At 38.4% G+C, this 21,508-nt stretch overlaps 1 protein-coding gene across 2 annotated transcripts in view; it reads left to right on the top strand.

Moving 5' to 3' along the window:
• The window catches only part of FARSB (phenylalanyl-tRNA synthetase subunit beta), a 69,412-nt gene that overhangs the window by 14,585 nt on the left and 33,319 nt on the right, over positions 1-21,508 (top strand). For both annotated transcript variants that reach the window (XM_032857326.1, XM_032857327.1), the window contains 10 exons: positions 871-1,021; positions 1,801-1,909; positions 2,806-2,876; positions 4,309-4,370; positions 5,074-5,125; positions 9,358-9,419; positions 9,697-9,904; positions 10,385-10,465; positions 14,970-15,062; positions 20,365-20,482. In XM_032857326.1, coding sequence (XP_032713217.1) covers positions 871-1,021; positions 1,801-1,909; positions 2,806-2,876; positions 4,309-4,370; positions 5,074-5,125; positions 9,358-9,419; positions 9,697-9,904; positions 10,385-10,465; positions 14,970-15,062; positions 20,365-20,482 — 1,007 coding nt within the window. The remainder of the gene's footprint in view (positions 1-870; positions 1,022-1,800; positions 1,910-2,805; positions 2,877-4,308; positions 4,371-5,073; positions 5,126-9,357; positions 9,420-9,696; positions 9,905-10,384; positions 10,466-14,969; positions 15,063-20,364; positions 20,483-21,508) is intronic.

Raw genomic sequence — 21,508 nt, 5'->3', positions numbered from 1 at the left:
TTCTTGTTACCAGTCTTGAAGGATGACTAAAAATTATTTCTTACAAATTTTGAAAACTATTTCATAATTCATGTAATATGGACTTCAGTAAAATCCTTGATTACTGATGTATTTTATCTGCATATATACATATGCATTTAAGCATAAATACTCAAATATATTTGTACATACATCTAAAACTAATTCTAAGAAATCTTAAGAATGCCGTAAATTCTGGCCAAGTTTCTTTTTGAATTATCTTTTAGAAAGCTTAGAGCAAAATTTGTGACCCTGTATGCTGAGACTGTAGGCCTTTAGATTATTGGTATTAACACTGTTCCTGGCTCTGTTTTATATCTCTACTCTTTCTCTCCTAATCTTAACTTGCTGTAAGCTCCTAAAATTACCTTAAATTCTTTTGCACATAAACTGTAGAACAAATGAAATTAATAGCTTTTGAACCTCCCTTACACATTAAATTTTAAGTGTAATTCAGTTATTTTTTTCTATGATTAAAGTAATACAGCTTTGTGACAGAAAATTTAGGAAAATACACAAAAACCAAAAAAACAGAGCAATTTGGTAGTTTATTCTAATAAAACATTTGTTTACTTGAGGACCCTAAGAGGAAATGGGTTAAAAAAAGGGAATGTTCACTTGGAAAATGTCCTAGTTAACACAGTACTTGGGAAAGCATAGTGGCAAGGAATTTACTGTAGCTACTGAAATAATGTGTTTTGAACAGCTTTTAGAATTTCGCATTACTTTCAATTCTGTGAGAATGTGTTCCTTATACTCTTCTAAAGTTGCTTTATAGCAGTAGGCTATTTTAGGGAAGTGTCAAAAAAATCATTTTTTTTTTTGGTCTCTTCTCTCTCTCTCAACATTTAGGAAAAGAGCCTTGGTTGCTATTGGTACCCATGATTTGGACACTTTGTCAGGCCCTTTTACATACACTGCAAAGCGACCTTCAGATATCAAATTCAAGCCTCTGAATAAGACCAAGGAGTATACAGCCTGTGAACTGATGAACATATACAAGGTAGATTTTTTTTTCATATTATGCAAATAGCTCTCCATAAATCAAGAAAATTTCTTCAAAGTCAGGTCTTGGAATTCGGGAGATGTAAATGAGTACATTTTAAAAACCATATCTGTGCTCCAGTCAAGAGCTACCGATCCATTTGATGTAGAGTGGGGCCTGGACATAGTTTCATTACCTCTTAACCCCCTTGGATGATTTTAATGTACAGCTGGAATTGAGAACCACTGAAGTAGAATATGTCACATTATAATATTCATATGTGGGTATAATTATAACATATGCACAGTATAAAGAATAAGATTTAAGTAGTTTTTTTGGTGGGAACTGGTATTACAATGTGTCTGTCTTCTACTATTTAGCATTTTAGATTACAGCAGTTAAAATGATTGCATAGTCACTTAACGGTGCTTAAAAAATAAAAGTAGTGTGTATCATTCCGAAAAAAAAAAAAGTTTTTATCCTTGGCCTGATTTGCCAGTGTGTTCTTCCTGTTTCCGTAAACAGTTTTGTGATGGTTTGTGTTTTCCTTGAGACGAGTCAGACTTACCAGTGCAAATTTATTTTCATTCTTGGAAAATGACTTGGCTGTGTTCTCATCTCTGCCCAGTAGGAGATGAGATATATAAGGATGTTAAGATATTTAGGAAATCTTACAAATCTAGGACTTTCTGTAATATGGGGCTGTGTTATTGTTTTTCTAACTTTTCCCCTTTTTGGTACTAGATAGGTATATAAACTAATTAGCTTTAGAAATAGAAAATTAATTTTTTTTTCAGACCGACAACCACCTTAAACATTATTTACATATCATTGAAAATAAACCCCTGTACCCAGTTATCTATGATAGCAATGGTGTCATCCTTTCAATGCCTCCGATTATCAATGGTGAGTTATTTCTTAAGCATCAGATTTTTTTTTCTCTTATCTTTCAACATTTCTGTAAGATTTGAATTCTAGACTTGGCTCAATCGAGTCAGATAAATCTTAATCTGGAATTTCTGGTTTTTGTAGATTTTATTGTAGTAGTTCTTTTTATTAACAGTTTACTTGTGATTTTTATATAACTTTTAAATGTATTAATATTTATAAGTGCATAGATATTTACTGGTGCCACTCTCTGGATTCTGTTATATTCCTCCAAAGAGCATTGATACTTTTGGTTTTAGCCCATGACTCAACTTGGTTAAACTCAAATTCTGCCTTGCCTGCTATTTTATAGTTAAAACTTTTAAACTGAATTTTACCTTCTTACTTCCTTTCTGAAGGCTCATTTGAGGAGGCATTTATTTACAAAATTTAATAATGTCATAGCCATAGATGTTGACCCTCTGGAGGTGAGAAGGGGGTTTAGTTGATTCATGATGGGAAGAGTCTCTAACTTCTTGAGGTTGAACTCGAGTTGTTAACAGGGGTTCAGAACCTGAGCTTTGGAGTAGCCAGACCCAGACCCAGAGTGTAGCCTTGCTGCTTAATAGACTATGAATCAGGATTAGTGAGCTGAAGCTCTGAGTCTTAGATCTGCCTCTAGCTCTGTCATAGGGTTGTGGTGGAGAGGAGATAAGACAGTCTCTTGTTAGGCTGGGCGGAGCAACTCTGACACACTGAATTCAGTATTCTCCTACTTGTAGTGGGGCCTTAAAATACATGTTGCATTATCACCTTATCTCTGAGATGTCCATTTATATGGTACTCTTAAGTGAAAATGTAGTTTCTGTTTTGGAGAACTTTTTTAGTGTACCTATGTTTCTGAAACTGATTGTGTTATTTTGTGTTTACTGTAGGAAATCATTCTAAAATAACTGTAAATACTAGAAATGTATTTATTGAATGCACAGGAACTGATTTCACTAAGGTAAATAAAACTCTAATTCCACTTTTGTACTGTCAGACAGGACATTTTAGTTGTGGGCCAAGACTAGATGGCTGAATTTTAAAGTGTTTTGTAGGTGGGAACATATTTCAGAAATTTAGAAAATTAGAAAGATACAGATATTCTGTACTTTGGTTATGGTATGTTCATTTAATCAACAAATCTTTAACGAGCACTTCTGTCTTTCCAGTGCTGTGCATTTAATGAGTTTCATGTTTCTTGACTTGAAAGAACTCATTCTAGTGGGAGAATTCGCCATATACCTAACTGTAAAACTGAGAATGGAATAAGTTTTTTATCCATTGTTTATCTTAGTTGGCTTAATTTAAATGCTGAGAAATTTGGTACCTTTGTGTTCTTGGTAATAAATGTTTAAAAATGAAGTGGCTTATAAATAAGTGTTGTTTGGAAAATTGATAAAGGGTTTGTATACACGATGATACCTAGAATACGTAGAATACTGGTTCCCTCACGTTTAGTAACTACCTATATTGGATTGTATTGCTATGAGCTTTTTTTTTTTTAATGGCATAAGATTTCTTTATACATGTTAAGGCATAGGGTAATGTGGCAATTAAGCAATTAATCAGATAATCTTGAATGGCAGAAGGTTGGCCTGTAGAAATAGGGCCATAAATGTCATTCAGTACATCTTATGGCATTGGACACCATTGTAAGATATTTCATTTACAACTTTTATGGGCCATACTTGACTTTAGAAATGCTAGAATTGTATAGCATATACTATTTACAAATTTTTAAAAAATCCATACATTGACAGACCTTAGATACCTTTCCTGAAGCTTATATTTAAACAGTGATGTATATATAAAAGCAAACCCTATATATATCCTGCTAAGGTTATTGTTTTTTCCCAAGAATATGTTTCCAATTAAAAACTTGAACAAATCTATATGGTCCTTACAGTTTTGCTAGGCATTGCTCATATATTAATACATTTAAATCTCATAATAACCAAATGGGATATAGAAATGTTTATAATCTCTACTTAACAGATGAAGATGCTAAAGTACAAAGATGGTAAGTAACTTGCCCAACGTCAGATTATTAGTAAGTGGCTGAGCCAGGAGTCCCGCAACTGGCTGCAGAGATCTAGGAAATTGATAAGGTCTACTCCCATAGTCAGCCATTTGTCTCTCTTGAAAGAGAGAAAGAGGGCCAGGGGAAGTAAATGATTTGTTTCAGTCATGGATTGTTAACTCTCAGGGAACCGAATAAATGCAGACCACCTGCAGATAAGGTTAGGCTGCTTTAGCCCACAAGTTTTTATTCCACTCCTTTTTTAGAATGTGTATATATGTTTCATTTTTAGATGTTTGAGGACTAAATTTTCCCCCTGAGTGAAGAGAATGTATTTTTAGATTACAATATTTTTCTCTTTTCTTTTTTGCAGGCAAAAATAGTTCTTGATGTTATTGTCACCATGTTCAGTGAATATTGTGAGAATCAATTTACGTAAGTTTGACAACTTTTCTGAAGGCAAAGCACTAGGGCCTTATATTGAATATAAAGATGAAAAATGTGGCTCCTGTGACTAGAACATATCCTCTCTTTGCCTGGGGTGGGGGAATGGGGCTAAGACCTATGCATAACTGTTTAAAATCAATAGGATTACTGTATTTTTTCCAAAGCTTTTTTTTAATTAAATTAATTAAAAATTAATTTAAAAGATTTCACTAAATGGTCCTTGCTGTGTACTGGCATCATAGTTTATTATAGAATGTTAATTATAATTCAAAATAGCAGTATTACTGCAGAGGGCAGGACTGAAATTGTGTGGCAGGGTCCGTTTTTTAAATTGATTTGCCTATTACTGGTTGCGTAGTCAGCTTTCATGGTGTAACACGGCACCCTGGTAGAGCCTGGATTGTGTATATCTATACTGTCAAGGAGTAACAGAGGATGCGTGCTTTGTCGCACTGAGAAGTAAACGTTAGATGTGTGCTGTCTGAAGAGATGTGGGAGCCACAGGGAATGGAACAGTAGGGTGGGGTCTTGTTTAGGAGGATTAACCGGGGCAGCAGTGTTGGAACGTGCGTATATTGAATGTGTTGAGGTTACTGTTGTACAAGTGAGAGACTTGTTAACCATACACATTTCTAGAATTTATGGCCCTTTTTGTTTTTAATATTTCCGGCCTTTTTTTTTTTTTTTAAAGGGTTGAAGCTGCTGAGGTCGTTTTTCCTAATGGAAAATCCTATACCTTTCCAGTAAGTATTTAAGAAGTGGATTTGATGATAATACTAGTAATAATAATGGTTATAGAGTGCTCGTTGTATGTCTGTCCATCCATCCACCCACATGCCAGGGATAATATGTGCATTACGTGGATTTAATCCTCACCGTAACCCTATGAAGGTGGGTGCTATTTGGCCTTTTCCCAGATGGAGATAGAGACCTTGAGATGTTAAATAGCTTGCCTGTTACTATTAGTGGTAGAGCTAGGTGATAGTCTGGCTTCAGCTCCAATGTGCTCCATTATACTACTTTATTAGATGGCCGTAATTCCTCTGACTTATTCTTTTTATTTTATTTTTTAAAACTTAAATTCAATTAATTAACATAGAGTATATTATTAGTTTCAGAGGTAGAGTTCAGTGATTAAATCAGTCTTAAGTAACACCCAGTGCTCATTACATCATGTGCCCTCCTTAAAGTCCATCACCTAGTTATTGCATCCCCCCACCCCCACCCCTCCAGCAACCCTCAGTTCGTTTCCTGTGGTTAAGAGTCTCTTGTGGTTTGTCTCCCTCTCTGATTTTTGTCTTGTTTTATTTTTCCTTCCCTTCCCCTATGATCCTTTGTTTTGCTTCTTCAGTTCCATATGAGTGAGATCATAAGTGTCTCTGACTTACTGTGCTTAGCATAATACCCTCTAGTTCTATCCACGTTGTTGCAAATGGCAGAGTTTCATTTTTTGATGGCTGAGTAGTATTCCATTGTGTGTGTGTGTGCATGTGCGTGTGTGTGATAACATCTTCTTTACCCATCTGTTGATGGACATCTATGGACATCTCTTTCCATAGTTTGGCTATTGTGGACATTGCTGCTATAAACATTGGGGTGCAGGTTCTGATTTATTCTATTAATTTGTTTACTGGGTAGTTTAGTCTCCCCCCTTTTTAGATTACTTAGCCCTCCCAACCGAATTAGTCTGTTCACACTTGAATTAACAGTCGCTGAAGAGCCATTACTGTAACTAATGATTCCAGATGTATTAACAGGACTAAGTAGTAAGCAGAATTATTGTTAAGACATGGAATCTTGGTTAAAAACCAATCAACAAACAAAAAAACCCAAGAAAAACAGCATTGTTTAATCGGATTTTTTTCTTCCCCTAAGATGATTTTATTAATATAAAGATGGCTGTTCCAGCATATGACTGTGTTAATCATTTAGTTGCAAATGAAGTGAGGTCATTTTTTTTTTAGCTCTTTGGATTTTTTTCACTGTTCTTCTATTGCTTAAGAAGTGAATCATAGCCTGGAATAGTTTCTACTCTTTTTTTTTTTTTTTTAAGATTTTATTTATTTATTTGACAGACAGAGATCCCAAGTAGGCAGAGCGGCAGGCAGAGAGAGAGGGGGAAGCAGGCTCCCCGTTGAGCAGAGAGCCCAATGTGGGGCTCGATCCCAGGACCCTGGGATCACAACCTGAGCCAAAGGCAGAGGCTTTAACCCACTGAGCCACCCAGGCGCCCCCTATTTCTACTCTTTTTTTTTTTTTTTTTTAAAGATTTTATTTATTTGACAGACAGAGATCCCAAGTAGGCAGAGAAGCAGGCAGAGAGAGATAGGAGGAAACAGACTCTCTGCTGAGCAGAGAGCCCGATGCGGGGCTCGATCCCAGGACCCGGGATCATGACCTGAGCTGAAGGCAGAGGCTTTAACCCACTGAGCCACCCAGGCGCCCCTATTTCTACTCTTTTAAATAGTTTTTAAAGTAGATAAAACCTGCCAAGATCAAAACCTTTCCCTTCCTGGAAACATGAGCATTTAGCATCATACTTTATTCTAGAATATTGATTATAATTCAAAACAAGTGTATAGCTGTAGAAAACTTAATTGAAATTATAGGCAGTCACTGCTTTAAAAAAATTTGTAGTGGTTATTAGTTTTTGTTACATAATAGACTGATACCCCAAGACTTAGTGACTTTATAAAACAACAGTGATTTGCTTATCATGATTCTGTGGGTCAGCTGGGTAGTTCTGGTCTGGGTGGCTTGGCTAACCTCTGTTGGGCTTGCTTCTGTGTAATCAGCCAGTTGGTAAACTAGCATCTAGGTGACCTGGGATAGATAGCCTCACTCACAAGTTTGCTTACCCTTAGAGTTACCAGGTCAAGTGTCTGCCATCATCCAGCAGGCTAGCTTGGTCTTTGTTACATGGTGGTGGTTGCAGGATTCCCGACAGCACAAGAGCAAGTCCAGTGCTTAAGTCTTTTTAAGCATGGTGTCCTGTTGGCCTCGGTCAGTCACTTTGCTAGATTCAAAGAAGGATGAAATAGACTCCCATTTCCCAATTTGAGGACCTGAGGTACCTCATTGTAAGGCTTTGGGTGCAGCAGGGAAGGGAAGAATGCGGTCATTTATACCACAGTAGTAGTTGGGATTAGCCAGAGATAGCTTTTTAGTCTATTTTAAAATGATGTCCGATTTGAGAAAAGTTTTTTTCTTTTTGATAGGAAGAATTGTCAACTATTAATAGAAGTGAAATATGTACTTTGGGGAGGAAAAAGATACCTTAAAGTTTGGTTCACTTTTCTCATGTAGATAATTCCTTGAAATCGTTTGCATTATAATGAGCTTTCATAAATCTGAAATGGTGGGATTTCACAGGTTTTAAACTTACTCTAATCCACTGGGCATCTGTTTTGTATCCCCCAAATGCCTCTCATAGCACAGCATGTCCAAATGCTATGTGTTGTTTTTCTTGTTAATCTGTTTTCTTCTGAACGTTCTTCTGAACGTAGAACAGCTCTTCTCAGGTTGTCTCCCAGAAGAGAATGATCCTCTGAGGAACTGATACTTCCTCACATGAAATAGTTTATTTTTCTAAGTACTTTGATAGTTCTTTCCTAGTCTTCTGTTATTTCATATAAAAGAATGGACTTTGGAATAAGAGGACCAGAGGAGAGAAGTGGAAGGCAGTCAGAGAGGAATGGTTAATGGTGTGAGCTTCAGAATTAGGCTGCCTGAACTTGTTAATTCATTAATTTGTTCATTTGTTACTTTATGCATTTACTCTTTAACTGCATATGGAGTGTTTATTATCTGACAAGCATTTTTGTAAGCACTAGAACCCAGCAGCTTATCATTGCTGGGACTTGAGAATAGTTACTCATCTACTACTGTTCTCACTTCACTGATAAGGAATCTAATAGTATTTGTTGTGAGGGTTAAGATTGATTATCTTGAAAGTGTTTTTTTCATGGTTAACTGCTCAGTAAAGGTTTGTTTCAGTTGCAATTATTAGCTTTTTTTTCATTAGCTAGTTTTGTACTTCCTGAACCCTAATGAGCAGTCACATTGCCTCAGGATCTTAATAACCTTTAGTTCCAGATTGAGTAAGTCCAGTGTCACTGCTACCACCTCTAGAGCCTGCATTTCTAAGAGGTACTTGGGTGATGATGATACTTCTGCCTGAGAGTTGCATTTTGAATGGCAAGGCTCTGGTCTGTACTTACTTGAGTCCAATCAGATTTTTAGATTTATAGCCTTTTTGCCAGTGGTAGATATACCTTTGAGAGTAATATAATGTTAAGAAACATTCATAGATACGTTTGCTAAGGTGCTCAAAAGCCTGGGTTTTTTACATGTTTGTTCCTACCTAACGTGGTAAAACTATATACTGTTTGAAGGAGAGTACCAATATATGAGATGCTCTCAGTCCTGCTATCTCCTGGAGCAGATTGATGATAGCTAGGACGGCCTGGGGGCCTGGTGGTGTTCCCCCACCTGGTTAAATGACAAGAAAGGAATTTCTTTGTAATACTTGGGCTTAGTATAATGGTGATAGTTGATAGTACATGGAGATATTTGAATGGTGATATTTGAATTTTTCTTTCTTGGTCATAAACACCTGCTTGCTTGCGAGGAGATTGCAAATCCTAGATTTATAAGCATCTTAGAAATGATGTAATGCACCAGGCTTTTACTGCAGAGAATGGTGATTGGCCATCTAAGAGAAAAGTGTTGGACATTTTCTATTCTGAGCAGTTCCAGTTGTCAAGCAAGTAGAATGTTCAGTTATGAGCCTGTTGTAGCAGATTTACTGCTCTGTAATGTTTTGAAACTTTACATTTATTTTCAGTGTCTCTCTTTAACAACTGTTTTTTTGGGAGGGCAGTGAAACTGCCACAACGAGACGAGGTAAAGTTAGAGCCTAATGCTGTAGCTGACAGGGACTCACTTAAGCTTCTCAAACTTTTTCTCTTTAAAGGAACTGGCTTACCGAAAGGAGATAGTGAGAGCTGATCTAATTAACAAAAAAGTTGGAATCAGGTATGCTTTGAAAACATTTGTTTACTGTTGGAGAGAATTCAAGAATGAAGTACCCACAAGACTTTAATTTTTCCTGAAAGAATGCTTATGCTTAGAGAGGGTTTTGGTATCTTTTCAGAGTGAGTAAATGATAATAAATCATCTGTTAGGCTGTCTGGTGTCTTCATGGAATTCCGAAAGGAAGGTGATATTTCAGATAATAGAATATTTTAAAGCAAAATATGAGTGCATTTTAAGTAATCCAGTGATTTTTATGGAATGTACATTCCTATTTCAGAGAAACTCCAGAAAATATTGCCAAGCTTCTAACCAGGATGTATTTAAAGTCAGAAGTAATAGGTGATGGGAATCAGATTGAGATCGAAATCCCTCCGACCAGAGCTGACGTTATCCATGCATGTGATATTGTAGAAGATGCAGCTATTGCCTATGGATATAACAACATTCAGATGACGCTTCCAAAAACCTATACCATAGCTAATCAAGTAAGATTGTACCCTTAAATAAATACTCCTTGTTGTTAAAACTGATTATTGAATGCCAGGAAGGCTTCGAGAAAAACAGCACATAGCATTTGGACATGCTGTGCTATGAGAGGCATTTGGGGGATACAAAACAGATGCCCAGTGGATTAGAGTAAGTTTAAAACCTGTGATGACTAGTATTTGAAGAAAGACAGGTTTTGAGTTTGGAGCTCTTCTGACTCTTAAACTGGGAGATTCATTTTTTCAACCTGGCCTGTAGGCAGAAGTTCGTTGTGGGAGAGGTGAAGTGGGGGGTTAGTGCATGGGTGTTGGAGTATTGGGGTAGTGAGGCAGTGGGTGGGGTGGGTGGCGAAGTGGTGGTACTAGCAGTATTAGTAAGGATGGAAGGGGGTTTGCCCTTTAATGACCTGTTCTGTATAAACCTTTTCTTGTAGGAAATTTTACTGAAGTGGAGTAAAGTTAACTATCTTTTTTTTTCAGTTTCCTCTTAATAAGCTCACAGAACTCCTAAGACATGACATGGCAGCTGCTGGATTCACGGAAGCACTTACCTTTGCCCTGGTATGTTTCATGTGCCGTCTCTGCAGCTGATTATTGACACTGAATCTCTGAAGTATTGTACTCTGATTCCTTACATGAATTTATAAAATCTAGACTGCTAAAATTTCCAAGTTCTAGACGAATAACCTTTTTTTTTTTTTACTTAAGATTGTACAGTCTAGTAAAAAGGTTTTTTTTCAGTCACAGAATATCTTGAAGGACAAAAGTCTTAAATGACACATAACAGTGTATTTTGTACTTTGATGGAAGTGTTGAGGGTTGAATTCACAACAAATTTCATAGTCAAATTGATTAAGTTGGAATGTTTAGTCTTAATTTGGTTGTATCTATGCCCACTAGATGCCGCCCTAGTTAAGGATTTGTGGACTGTTCCACATTAAACTTTTTCTTTGAACATGTTCACATCATTTGCTTTGCGTTGGAAAGCTGACATAAAAGGCCTGAATTAGGAAATGAATTTTATTACAAAATAGAAGGAAATGCCCTTCCCCCACCAGATTGACCATTTGAAAAGAATAAAAAGTCTGTGCCGTTTATAGTTTCCTCTTCCCTTGCTGAGCATTTGTGTGGTGCCTACACAGTGTAGTTCTGGAGTCTTCAGGTAGGTGTCAGGTTAATGATGGAGGGTGAAAACCAAAACCAAACAAAAACAAAATGACTTCATTTTCAACCCCCAGCTCACCTCCAGAAAGACTTCTCCATCCCCTAGTCACAGAGAGCTCAGTAGTGGGGGTTAATTACTACCAGTTTGGTGGGGGAGAGGGTCGTCGGAAAGGAGAGGCAGCCTCTCTCCCTTTATTGAGCATTTGTCATTCACAGGATGCTAACCTCAGAAGGAACCTTTCAGATTTTCTGGCTCAGCATTGTCCTTTTTTTTTGACTCAGGAGTCCTTTATTCTGCATTTACAGAGCATCTGTTGTATGCCAGGCACTGTAGGAGTGAAGAAGCCTGAAGTCAACAGGCTAGTACCTAATGAAGTGTACACAGACAGCAGGAGCACCAGGACCAGAATCCTAGCCTTTTGGCTTTTAGAGCAGTGCTTTTCTGTTGTCTCGGCCTGTGTATGCTCAGTCTATAGCATAGGTCATTCATCTATGCATATACTTACACGGTCGTGAACATCAATGAAATACAAAAAAAGCATTGAGAATATATTTCGTTTTTAAAAATTAAGTGACATAGGATTCATCTGAAAGGATTCAAGTTGTACAGAAAGAACCATGTAGAGTGAACCATGACTGTTCCCCTCTGTTTCCCCTCAGATTCCAACCCTGTTTTCCTCTCCAGAACTAACTGCGGTTCAGACTTTGGCCTGTATTTCCCTGCCCTTTTATAGAAGTAGTGAGTTATAAGCCTGTAACTGTGGGTAGCCCCATTTGTCTCAGGGGAGCACATACTCTGCCTGACCAGGGCTGCTCTGCAGGCAGTTTATCCTGTGTCCGGGCCTTTCTGCGTGTGATTCCCTCTCTGTGCAGTGCTCTGAAGTAGGTGTTTCTGTCTTACACAGCAGGTAATTTAGGTAACTTGTCCCATTCCATACAGCCAGTCAGCTGTGGGGCAGGATTCCAGCCCAGGCCTATGTGCACCTCGGGCCCGTGATTGTATTGTCCACTAGGGATGCCAGAAACAGTCTGTTCAGCTGTCCCGTAAGCTCAACACACATTGTCACTGGGGGGCGGGGAAAGGAATGAGGTGTTAGAGCTTCAGATATGTAATGACAGTTTTCTTACAGGAGTTTCAGTGTCCGAGGTATTTATGGGACATGATTAGCAAACCTAAATATCTCTGTGCCTTATATCTAGTTTTGCATGAAACAGCCTTTTCTAAAGCCTAGCCCTTGATTTTTCCAAATGCAAGTAATTGTTTTCATCATTATGATTTTTTACTGTCTGCATACTAGTTGTAATATTTTAAATTAACTCACTTTTTTTTTAAGATTTTATTCATTTATTTGACAGAGAGAGATCACAAGTAGGCAGAGCAGCAGGCAGAGAGAGAGGAAGGGAAGCTTGCTCCCCGCTGAGCAGAGAGCCCGATGTGGGGCTCCATCCCAGGATCCTGGGACCATGACCTGAGCTGAAGGTGGAGGCCTTAACACACTGAGCCACCCAGGCGCCCCTAAATTAACTCACTTTTAAAACTAAATATCTACTTTAGCCTTAGTACAAGAATATTCATAAAAATCAATGGGCTTCATTTACTTATTATATTTTTCTAATACTTTAAACACATTAACATTGAAAAAAATATTTATATTTTTTACTAGCTACTGCCACTTCAGGTTCCCTTGATTTCGAACTGCTTCTAATATCTGTCCCTTATCTTTTATTGTCATGATGAAGTATAAGGCCACTCAGATACCTCCACTGCCATGTGTTTGTGGAACAACCTCTCTTCTACACACACAGTATTACTTCTGTTTGAGGGTTGATTGCATCATTTAAATTGCATTTTCTAATTAATCACATTATATCTTGTTAAAAAACTCCTCATTCTGAGGAGAAAAATCTGGTTATTTCCAGTGTGCCTGCCACCATTCTCTGCCTCCACAGCTGTGGCAGATCAGGGAGCTCTTTTGTTCTCTGCCTGGATGTGATTTAGTGTCCTTCCCAAGAAAGCATGGCAAGAATCATTAGAGCTGGCATTGACCTAAAATCTAAACCTGTGTATGTGTGTGTTTCTCTAAGAAATGCAGACTAGTCCTCGAAGGCCACTTTGTAAAATAGTGCAGTAGGCAACATGACCTAATGTTGGAAAATTTTTCAGTAATCTGATGGTACATCATTTTTCATTTTTTTTTTTAAGATTTTATTTATTTATTTGACAGAGAGCTCACAAGTAGGCAGAGAGGCAGGCAGAGAGGGTTGGGGGGAAGCAGGCTCCCCACTGAGCAGAGGAGCCTGACATGGGGCTCGATCCCAGGACCCTGGGATCATGACCTGAGCCGAAGGCAGAGGCTTTAACCCACTGAGCCCCCCAGGCGCCCCATCAGTTTTCATTCTGTTTTAACTCCTTTGCAACAGTTAGCATTAATATATGTGATAATTCTTAGCATTTATTAATCACCATTGTTTTTTTTTTTTTAAGATTTTTATTTATCTTTTTGACAGAGAGAGAGAGAAAGAGAGAGAGATCACAAGTAGGCAGAGAGGCAGGCAGAGAGAGAGAGGGAAGCAGGCTCCCCGCTGAGCAGAGAGCCCGATGCGGGGCTCGATCCCAGGACCCCAAGACCAGGAACCTGAGCTGAAGGCAGAGGCTTCAACCCACTGAGCCACCCAGGCGCCCCCTTAATCACCATTGTTAATATTTTCTTGAGCACTTAGTTTGTGGCAGGTACTTTATTTGCATTACTTTGTTAATCATTTATTAGATGTGATGCATCTAACAGTTTTATTTTCATAACTTCTGTCAGTCATCCTAGTTGTGAGTGCAACAGGTATTTTTTTCTTTTCGGAGCGAGAGTGCTTAGGAGTTTACTGCTCAGAGCTTTATCAAGCACCTATGCACAGAAATTAAATGGTCAAGTAGAAAGAATGTTGGGCAGAATTCAGGCCACTTGAGTTCTGCTCTTATTCTTACTGTTGTACACAAGTCAGTATGGATTTAGCAGGGATTACAATGGTAATCAAAGCCATCGGAACACCAGGGTGGGGGAGAGTGAGTTGACAGAATTAGGAATATTTTTATGGAAGTGTAGAGCTGTCATTTAAGTAGAGCCTTGGGGGATGAGAGCAGGTAGGGAGGAGAGGATATTCCTTCTTTCCTCCCTTCTCCCCCTCCCAGATTTTCTTTGGGGCACCTGAGTGGCTCAGTCAGTTACGCGTCTGCCTTTGACTCGGGTCATGATCCCAGGGTCCTGGGATGGAGTCCTGCATCTGGCTCCCTGCTCAGCGGGAAGTCTACTTCTCCCTCTCTCCCCCTGCTCACACTCTCTCTCACTCTGTTTCTCAAAATCTTTAAATTAAAAAAAAATAGACTTTATTTATTTATTTGACACAGAGAGAGTACAGGCAGGAAGAGTGGCAGGGAGAGGGAGAAGCAGACTCCTGCTGAGCAGAGAGCCCAACGCAGGGCCTGATTCTAGGATCCTAGGATGGTGACTTGTGCTGAAGGGAGATGCTTAACCCATTGAGCCACCCAGGCACCCTGAGACATGTCTGGTGAACATAAGGAAGAGTGTAAGATTCAGGGAATGGATAGTTAACTGTAAGAAACTAGACTGGTAAGGTAAATGGGAGACTAGCTTAGGAAGGGCCCAAATACAGTTATACCACCATCAACATGGGAAAAACTTTGCTCTGTATCATAGATAGAACTTGTAAGAGAACTGTTAATGATAAATTGTACTTGCTGTAGCCCTAATTAGTTGATATAGTTGTTATTTTTAACCTCTTTATATAGAGAACCTACATTGCTATGAGACTGTAAGTTGACTTACAGCATTAAATACGTTATATATTAAATTTAGTCATTGTTTTTCTTTATTTTGCATATACTTTTTAGTGTTCCCAAGAAGATATTGCTGATAAACTTGGTTTGGACATCTCTGCAACAAAGGCAGTCCACATAAGTAATCCCAAAACAGCTGAATTTCAGGTGAGAATTTTAAGTAGGTAAGAATTTGGGTAAATACTGAGAGGCAGTACATAAGTTATAGTTAAGATGACAAAATCTTAGAACTTTTTAAAAATCTCTTCTTGGATAAGATTATGGTTGGTTCTTACATAAGTGTTGATGAATTTTTTTTTTAAGATCTTAAAGATTTATTAGAACATGTGGGGAAGGGGCAGAGAGTTTTAAAAAAAATTTTTTTTTAATTTTTAAAAATTAAAAAAAAAGATTTTTTACTAGTGAGCATGTGTGTGCAAGCGAGAAAGAGCAGGAATTGGGGCAGGGGCAGAGTCAGAGGGACAAGCAGACTCCCTGCTGAGCAGGGAGCCTGACTGGGGCTCAATCCCAGAATCCCAGGGTCATGACCTGAGCGGAAACCGGGGGTGAGATATTTAACTGACTGCACCATCCAGGTGCCTCTTGTTGACGAATTCTTAACACTTTTTAGTCTTTTCTTGATTGGCCTACAGTTGTATTTTGCTTGCTTTGCTTGCCCAGTCTTGTCTAAACTTTCCATTTCATTCACTTAAAATCAGTTGACTTTAATACTATTTTCAGATTTCATCTTTTCTACCCATTTTGTAATAAATGAGTCAGCAACTGTTCCTAGTACCTCCATTAAGTCATTCACTTTAAAAGTAGTAGTTAACATCAGTTCTTGACTGCACTGTCTCCATTTTTTTTCATGGTAATCCTATAGTTCAGTGGCAGTTTCACATAGGGTGCAGGAATATTTCAGTGAGAATACTGTCTTAGGGCGTGCCTTGGGTGGTTCAGCCATTAAGCATCTGCCTTCGGGGTCCTGGGATGGAGCCCTGTCAGGCTCCCTGCTCAGCGAGAAGCCTGCTTCTCCCTCTCCCCTTGCTTGTGTTCCCTTTCTAGCTGTCTCTCTCTGTGTCAAATAAATAAATAAAACCTTTAAAAAAAAGGGAGAGAATACCGTCTTAGTAAATGTGAAGTGATTTACATTATTAGAATAGGAAATTACTTCAAAATGTTGTTTTTATAGTTTATAATATCTTTTTTAAAAAAGATTTTATTTATTAATTTGACAAAGATCACAAATAGGCAGAGAGGCAGGTGGGTGGTGGGGGGAGTAGGCTCCCTGCTGAGCAGAGAGCCCGATGCGGGGCTCGATCCCGAGACCCTGGGATCATGACCTGAGCCGAAGGCAGAGGCTTTAACCCACTGCCATCCACATGCCCCTATATCTTTATTAATAACTTAGACCATCTCTTTCTTACTGGTCAGCTCTCGTTCTGCTTTGCTTGCACATGCAGTTCTTCCTGATTTTCTTTAACCCTTGCTTAGAATCAAGGGGAATCTTAGAATTGGGAGAAAATGCTTTCAAGAAAATTAATGCTATTATAGTATGTGAACTTTTGTGACTTGAGTTAGCTTCTGTGAATCTTTTTTTTTTTTTAATTTTTAAATTTTTTATAAACATATAATGTATTAGCCCCAGGGGTACAGGTCTGCGAATTGCCAGGTTTACACACTTCACAGCACTCACCATAGCACATACCCTCCCCGATGTCCATCACCCCACCCCCCTCTCCCTCCCCCCCGGCCCCCCTCAGTTTGTTTTGTGACATTTAGAGTCTTTTATGGTTTGTCTCCCTCCAATCCCATCTTGTTTCATTTATTCTTTTCCTACGCCCCAAGACCCCCATGTTGCATCTCCTCTCCCTCATATCAGGGAGATCATATGATAATTGTCTATTCAATTGACTTATTTCACTAAGCATAATACCCTCTAGTTCCATCCACGTTGTCGCAAATGGTAAGATTTCATTTCTTTTGATGGCTGCATAGTATTCCATTGTATATATATACCACATCTTCTTTATCCATTCATCTGTTGATGTATATCTAGGTTCTTTCCATAGTTTGGCTATTGTGGACATTGCTGCTATAAACATTCGGGTGCATGTGCCCCTTCAGATCACTATATTTATATCTTTAGGGTAAATACCCAGTAGTGCAATTGCTGGGTCATAGGGTAGTTCTATTTTCAACTTTTTGAGGAACCTCCATGCTGTTTTCCAGAGTGGTTGCACCAACTTGCATTCCCACCAACAGTGTAGGAGGGTTCTCCTTTCTCCACATCCTCGCCAGCATCTGTCATTTCCTGACTTGTTAATTTTAGCCATTCTGACTGGTGTGAGGTGGTATCTCATTGTGGTTTTGATTTGTATGCTTCTGTGAATCTTGATTTTCATATCTCTGAAAGTAGGGGAGGGGATCTCAAGTTCTAAAAATTTTTAAAGTTCTAAAAATGTTAAAATTTGGATTTTTTTAAGTTAGATTTAATCTGTACCACTAATATGGTAGATTAGGGCTTGCTTGCTATTTAAAGAACTAACTGGTAATAATACTCATCAAGTACATAAATTGTTTCTCTGTATTCAGTGTAAGAACTTTAAAGAATTCTTATGCCATTTGGAAGGATTGTGACAAGGTCCACTCACTTTCCTACTGCTCTTAAAAGACGCCCTGTTCTTTTCAGTGAGAGACACTCAAATTCATTTGGGTATTGGGATTTTTCAGTAAATCTTACTGGATTTTATTTGCTTTTATTCCAGATTTTCCTTTTTCTCCCAGTTTCATTTATCAGGCTTAATAGATTTCTTAAGATGTGGTAATGTTCTGTAGGGTTTACATCCTGTTTTCCCTATTTTAATAAGTTGAAGGAAAATCAGAAACACATTAAATAACACTATAAATAGCTGGATTAGCACACTTGCAGAATCTATATTTCTGCATAAAACACATTAGATGAGTCCATCTTTTAGACTGGACAGATTCTATATTTTACTCCTGCTTTACCAGTACATAGGTCCTCCCATTACTAACATAGCTAACAGAGTTCTGTTTGTTTAAATATAAAGTTGTTTCTGGGCTTGTAACCCAGTTTATTGTTTAAGTCTGTTCTTTCTCTTGGATAATTCTTAATTTTGGGCTGTTTTCTAATTAGATATGTTAGAGAATGGATAAAAAGAAAAATGTCAGTAAACATGTAGATTTTATAAACAAAATTACAGAATATTACCATGTTCCCCCAAATTAGCAATAGTATTCCTTAATATTTTTAAATGTTCAGTCTTTGAAATTTTCTTAATTGTCTAAATTTTTTTAATAGTTTTCATGAACTTCATCTGAATCCCAAGTCAAAGTTGATAATGTTTCTTATGTCTCTTATTTTTTTTAAAAAGATTTGTTTATTTATTTGAGAGAGAGATGTAGCGAGAGAGGGAACACAAGCAGGGGAACTGGGAGAGGGAGAAGCAGGCTTCCTGTTAAGCAAGGAGCCCGAGGCAGGGCTCAGTCCCAGGACCCCAGGATCATGACCTGAGCCAAAGGCAGCCGGTTAATAGCTAAGCCACCCAGATGCCCCCTTATGTCTCTTTTAATCTACAGATTTCCCCCCTGTCATCTCTCTGTCTCTCTTCCTTTTACTTTCTGCATTGAACAAACTGGGTCATTTGTCTTAAAGAGTTCACGCAGTTAGGATTTTGTTAGATATATTCTAGTAAATTAGGTAGATCTAGAAGCTTGATTGGATTCAGGTTTCATTTTTTGTATTGCTGTGAGTTTTTAAACAAGCAAATAAGGCTGATCTATAAAATGGAAAAAAAAAAATACCACTGGGAAAAGCTATTTCCATAGGTAGCTTGTTTATATTCCAGTAAGTTAAGCTTTCTTTTAACATTGTGCTTTTATTTCTTTTTTTTTTTTAAATATTTTATTTATTTATTTGACAGAGATCACAAGTAGGCAGAGAGGCAGGCAGAGAGAGAGAGGGAGAAGCAGGCTCCCTGCTGAGCAGAGAGCCTGATGCGGGGCTCGATCCCAGGACCCTGAGATCATGACCCGAGCCGAAGGCAGAGGCTTAACCCTCTGAGCCACCCAGGTGCCCCTGTGCTTTTATTTCTATGAGTGGTTTGTGCACTTGCTCTCCAGTTGTGAAAGTAAGAGATATTTACAAAAGCAGGGAGTTGAAGACTGCTAGCAGCAGGTGGCAGAGTGAATGTATTCGGAAAGGTTTTCTCTTTCCCTCAATACACATTGTACAAGCAAGTCTTCATAGGGTTTCCTGTTATGCCTGTAGGATCTAGGAGGGGCTGCTGTTTTAACCAGGTTGGTCAGGGCAGGCCTCTGTGGGGACCTTTTGAACAGAGACCTGAAGAAAGAAAGACAGCCACATGTGAACCCAGAGGAAGACTGTATGCGGTAGAGGAAGGAGGGAGGCATGGGGGCTTGAGATGGAACTGCTTAGGGAGTGTGGCTGAAACCCAGTAAACCAGAGGGAGCGGAAGGCATGGAGTGTGGGGAGGAGGCCCGGGCCAGATTCAGATAGGACCCCATGCAGGGCATGATTTTATTCAAAATTTGATGGAAACCTATTAGATTTTTGAGCAGGAGAGTGTCATGATCTGATGTAGGCCTTAGATCATCACTGTGTGTGGAGAGCAGGCCATAAGGCGGCAGGAGTAGAAGCAGAGAAACCAGCTTAAGCTCCTGCAGTAGTCTGGGTGAAGGGTAGTGGTGCTGGTGTCTGCTGCGAGCCCAGGATCTTAAGGGTGGTGCCCTACCACTGCTGTTAAAACTTCTGGGAATAGGGTGTTGACAGCTAACCTATCATATAGCTTAGAGTGAGAAATTTGAGATAGAAGTAGGGAAGTTGTTGTTTTTTGTCTTTTTGTTCATTTTTAGAACTAGCATGTTTGTTTTTATTTCTTTGGCCACTAAGCTGAAAACTATGGTCACAGCTTGCCCATAGCAGCTGCATAATTTTTTTAGTGCTTACATTATTTGTGTTCTTTTTTCTCATTGTGATACTGTAATTGCATTTACATTTTCCCTAGTCTTGGTTTTTAAGAATTTGATTAGCTCATATTTAATCTCATTTAAATACTTGAATTTCTTGTAATCTCCTTCAGTTACTTTATAAAATAAAGCAGGATATCAAAATTTACGTATTTGTAATCTTAAAAGCTAACTTTAAAAATGATCATAACCAATCCTAGATATAGGCATTGTATTTATACTTCTCAGTTTTTGATCAGACTTTATGATTTTTTCATTTTGTAAGAGTTTGGGAGCCAGGATATTGTCAGTTTTTTGTCTTGGAATTGATAATTAAAAATGATTTGGACATTTACTCATTGCATTTTCCAGAAGAGTCTTACTACTGTGAAGCTGTCGAGTTCTTTTGGCCTTGTTTTATAGCCAAGTCTGTTTGGGTTATGTTTTGGTCATTTCACTTTCATGTCTTCTCCTGTAGGTGGCACGCACTACCCTTCTTCCTGGCCTCCTAAAGACTATAGCAGCAAATCGGAAGATGCCCCTTCCTCTGAAACTGTTTGAAATCTCTGACATCGTAGTAAAAGATTCTAGCAGAGGTAAGAACAAGTCACCTTTGATTGTACACTTAAAGCATTTTATTATGAGAACCTCAGCTCTATATAAAGGTGGGCAGTATAACCACCCCTGTGAATCCAGCACCCACCTTCAGCAGTTACCAGCACGTGGCACTCCCCCATGTTAGTTTGATGTGATTCCTAGACATCCTGCCATTTCACCAGCAAACAGTATGTATTTCCAAAAGATATATATATCTAAAAGATAAAAGATACCATTTTTGTTTTTAAAAAATAACCCAACACTATTTTATCATCAAACATCCAGCTAGTGCTTAAACTTTCCTGATTGTTTCATAAATTTAGTTTTCACGATTGATTGATATAAATCCATCCAAGCCAGACCTTCAGATATTTGGTTGCTTTTATTTCTTTTAGTAGAAAGCAAATCCTAAAGAACTTAACATTTATGAAGAACCCTGTTAAAACCTCAACTTGAAAAGTACAGTGAAACAATTTTTTAAAATCTTGTGATTTATGTGCATATCATTTTAAGGTACTTTGTCTTGTCACTCTAGCATTAGCTGTTTGTCATTATAAATGTGTTTGACCAGTTTTTGCCTCAAGAGTAGGCTGGACTTGTTAGTACAGCGAGTAGCCTGGTCGGCCATATGGAACTTGGAGGTTATTTGGTGAACATATTTAGGTAGTACTTAAACCTGATCACCAAGGACGTCTGTCTTACTCAAACTTCTGTCTTCAGACTGACACAAGTCTTTGGAGCTGCATATGGGGTCATTTCTTGGTAGCAGGGCCATGAAATGACTGAATTGCTGGCAGTATTTCTCTTGTTCCTTGAGAACCAGGGAACAGTTCCAGTCCTAACCATGTTTATACAGGAGTTTCATTCGAGACTGTAAAACTGAGTACGTGCTCCTGAATCACTCGGCAACAGCAAAGGCCTTTTCCTTAGTTATTCCTGAAGAGGATAATATGGCATTATTCTGACTACCCAGAGCCGTCAAGAACTATTGACTGTAAATCAACGTGTCTTAGGAAATAGATACC

The sequence above is a fragment of the Lontra canadensis genome, unplaced genomic scaffold (assembly GCF_010015895.1).
Source record: "Lontra canadensis isolate GAN:19392208 unplaced genomic scaffold, GSC_riverotter_1.0 scaffold13, whole genome shotgun sequence".
Classification (NCBI taxonomy): domain Eukaryota; kingdom Metazoa; phylum Chordata; class Mammalia; order Carnivora; family Mustelidae; genus Lontra; species Lontra canadensis.
Note: the sequence above shows the minus strand (reverse complement) of the source record. Positions and strands in the feature narration are given on the sequence as shown.